The sequence below is a fragment of the Vigna umbellata genome, chromosome 4 (genome assembly GCF_029865625.1).
Source record: "Vigna umbellata cultivar VRB3 chromosome 4, Vumbellata_1.0, whole genome shotgun sequence".
NCBI lineage: Eukaryota > Viridiplantae > Streptophyta > Magnoliopsida > Fabales > Fabaceae > Vigna > Vigna umbellata.
Window position 1 is genome coordinate 74,168,005 of NC_142168.1, and position 3,009 is coordinate 74,171,013.

General features: G+C 34.9%; 1 protein-coding gene across 1 annotated transcript; it reads right to left on the reverse strand.

The window, feature by feature from the left end:
* Positions 1–924: 924 nt before the first annotated feature.
* Positions 925–3,009, reverse strand: LOC148201278 (small ribosomal subunit protein eS10z-like). The gene is made up of 5 exons (XM_088111759.1): positions 2,899–3,009; positions 2,731–2,779; positions 2,374–2,653; positions 2,159–2,291; positions 925–1,316 (listed from the first exon to the last, which is right to left on the reverse strand). Exons 1-5 carry the CDS (start codon positions 2,899–2,901, stop codon positions 1,242–1,244), a joined length of 540 nt encoding a protein of 179 aa, XP_087967885.1. The 5' UTR covers positions 2,902–3,009; the 3' UTR covers positions 925–1,241.

Consider the following 3,009-nt stretch of genomic DNA (forward strand, 5'->3'; position numbering starts at 1 on the left):
GTTATTATTTTAAATTTTAGTTGACGATAGAGTTTAGTATAAAATTTTCTCAACATTACACTAATTTCTTAACATAAAAATTTATGCTTAAATCCATTTTGATTGTATAGTTTTACGAATGTGAAACTTCAATCTTCACAAAATTTTAGTTACATATATAAATTAAGTATTTTTATGTTAGTGATTAATGTCTTCCAATTGTTAAAAAAAATACTAAATATCAATTAGTAATAAGAATTTAATTTTTTTGTCACATAAAAAAGTAGTGGGAAAGTTTAACGAGAAGTTTTAATCTAACAATTAACATTTTCTATTTATTATTGACTAAAATATGTAGTTAAAATTTTATACATACCAAAATGCACCCTCAAAACAACATGAAGTGAGTGAATTTAAGCCTAAAGATTAAAAAGCAACAACATGCTTCATATAAATTAAAATTAGGGCAAATAATGCATGAAACATTGGAATGCTACATACTTCAAATAAATGAAAATGAGAGTACAAATTCCTTGAAATATTAGAATGGTAGACTGTCAATGGGCAAAGAATGTGGGATTACGCCTAACCTATGGACGAACGAATCCAACATTTTAATAATAGTAATTACTATTATTAGTTAAAAAAACGGAAATTTCATTTAAGAAATGACACTGCATTAAAACACCTGCAGTCATTATAGTTTACATATGAAACAACTCAATCAAAAAAATAACTATGTACATTAAGGTGATTTAAAAATTTAAACAATTAGCCTAACATCATAGGTAAATATGCCTAAAATAACCACTGTATATTTCAAATTCTGGTCATGATACATTTTCACATCCATTTAGCCTGTTCTGAGAACAGTTATTAGTTACCAGGACCGCATTGGCATTCAATGTTACAAAACACTGGGCTATATTAGTTGTAACAAAAGAATTGAAACATGAATTCAATTATTGGCATAGATTAATCATATAGTTAAATATCTTTAAAGTTGGATATATCCAATTAAAAACATTTTTATAAATGCTCACTTCCAAAATCAATTGCACCATTACCCAGCCAGTTTACAACAGCCCATTCTCACTACCCAAAGCATCACACCTCAAACATAAATTCAGGACAAAAATTTTCATTGTATAAATAACTTAAGTAAAATGTCAGCCAGATCAAACTACTTTGGAACGAGGGGAGCTAAGCTTAACTCGAATGACAGCCAAAACTGAACAACCTTGAGCACAAATCAACTATAGTCAAGGAATGTTTGAACTTGTTGGTGCTCCATAACCACCAGCACCACGACCGAAACCAGGCCTTCCACCAGGACCCTGAAAATAGAGTCAAGCATACATTTCAGACTTGGAATAAAACTAAGCAAACCCAGATAAGAACAGCTACTACGAATTGGTTATCAGAATAAGAATTGTAACAAAAAATAAATGAGAAATTGTGTCAAATCTTCCAATGTAACTTCCAACTTCAAACGGAAACGAGTTTAGATAGAACGACAATTTAAAGGAAGTCTAAATCAGAGGCCTAACTTAACCGGCATGAATTAAACAAGAAGCCAGAAGCAACACAGTAGGTTCCTGACTATAAAAGTAATCATAAAAAGTAGGTTCCTGACTAATCGTAATAATTAGATAAAGAAAGTTAAAAAATTGGGAAACCCAGGAACAAAATGGTACACTATGAAAATTGGTAACGTAACATATTCTTCAACCGAATATGTTCATCCTAGAATGCTTATTCATCAAGTCATCAATTTATTCAGATAACGGTATCATCGTCAGATGGTTAATGTACAAGTCTATTACATCAATTGGGGTATAAAAAAAGAAACCACAGTTTCTCTTTTCAGAGTAAAACGAAGGATCCACTTTGGAGAATCGGAAAATATGAAAGTATTTCATTGTTTGTAATACAAATTTATCCTAATTTTCCCTCTATTTTCTCGTTCCAGTGCTATAACAGTGGTTGTGTCTCTTTCAGTATCTAAAACTAAATTTCGCACTAATTTAGGTGGACCATGGCTAATATAGAAATCCAACATAGAACCATGGACAACCGTAAAATAAAGTAAAAGATATGGAATAAAGATATTTGAAAATAGGAAATAAATAAACTATTAGAAACATAATGATGATTGATAGGGGTTGCAATAAGTTACCCCAAATGAAGGTCTGTAGTCAGCAGGAGCTCCACCTTTGTCCCCAAAGTCACCACCAGGTCCCCGGGGACCTCCACGGTATCCATCTCTATCACCACCAAACCTCCTCTCTCCCTCAAAGCGAGGTGGGCCCCTGTTCAAAGAAAATCACAGTCAAATCAAACACACCAATATCACAATTCGAAGATATAGCGAGAACAACAACGGCCTATTACCTGGGGCGATCACCGGGTGGGCCACCGAATGGTCTTCCGGCGGGCTTGGCCTGCTTCTTAAGAGTAGCGGGCACGATTTCCGAGGGAAGGTTGAGGTATGTTCTGAGGAACTCAATTCCATCGTTGGTGAGGAACCAGTAATAATGCATCCAAGCAAATGTCTCGCGCACGTACTCCCTGGACTTGAAGCTCTGCATCAGCTTTATCACCTGCAGATTTGGAACATCAATATCTGGGTGCTTCGCCAGATTGAAGTCCTTCTTCGCATAGCAAACTCCCTCTGAAACAAAACCAACCACGTCACAATTTTAACACGACACAAACCTTAAAAAACGACACGAGAGAACATTAACGGACCTTGGAAGAGGTATTTGCAGATCTCTCGACGGTTCTTCTCGGAAATGATCTTCACAAATTAATGGAAAACAAATTAAATAAGTATTTCCATAAACCAATTCCAACAATGCAAGCAATGTTCAATCTTTATCCACGAAAAAAACAGCTAAGAGGATGAAGTTCAGATACCATGGTTGCTACGGTGCAGCGGCGACGGAGAGAATGTCTACTACCTCACTATGCCTTTGCCGCTTGCTGCGATACAAACCCTAATTCCGCTTTCTATGGTTTATAGCAGAC

Bases quoted from the DNA above. Each gene is read 5' to 3' on its own strand.
- LOC148201278 (XM_088111759.1), bottom strand. The intron at 2,292-2,373 runs GTAATAGGCCGT...TTCTTTGAACAG, and splicing joins CCACCCGGTGATCGCCCCAG to GGGCCCACCTCGCTTTGAGG. The intron at 1,317-2,158 runs GTAACTTATTGC...CTCTATTTTCAG, and splicing joins ACTACAGACCTTCATTTGGG to GGTCCTGGTGGAAGGCCTGG.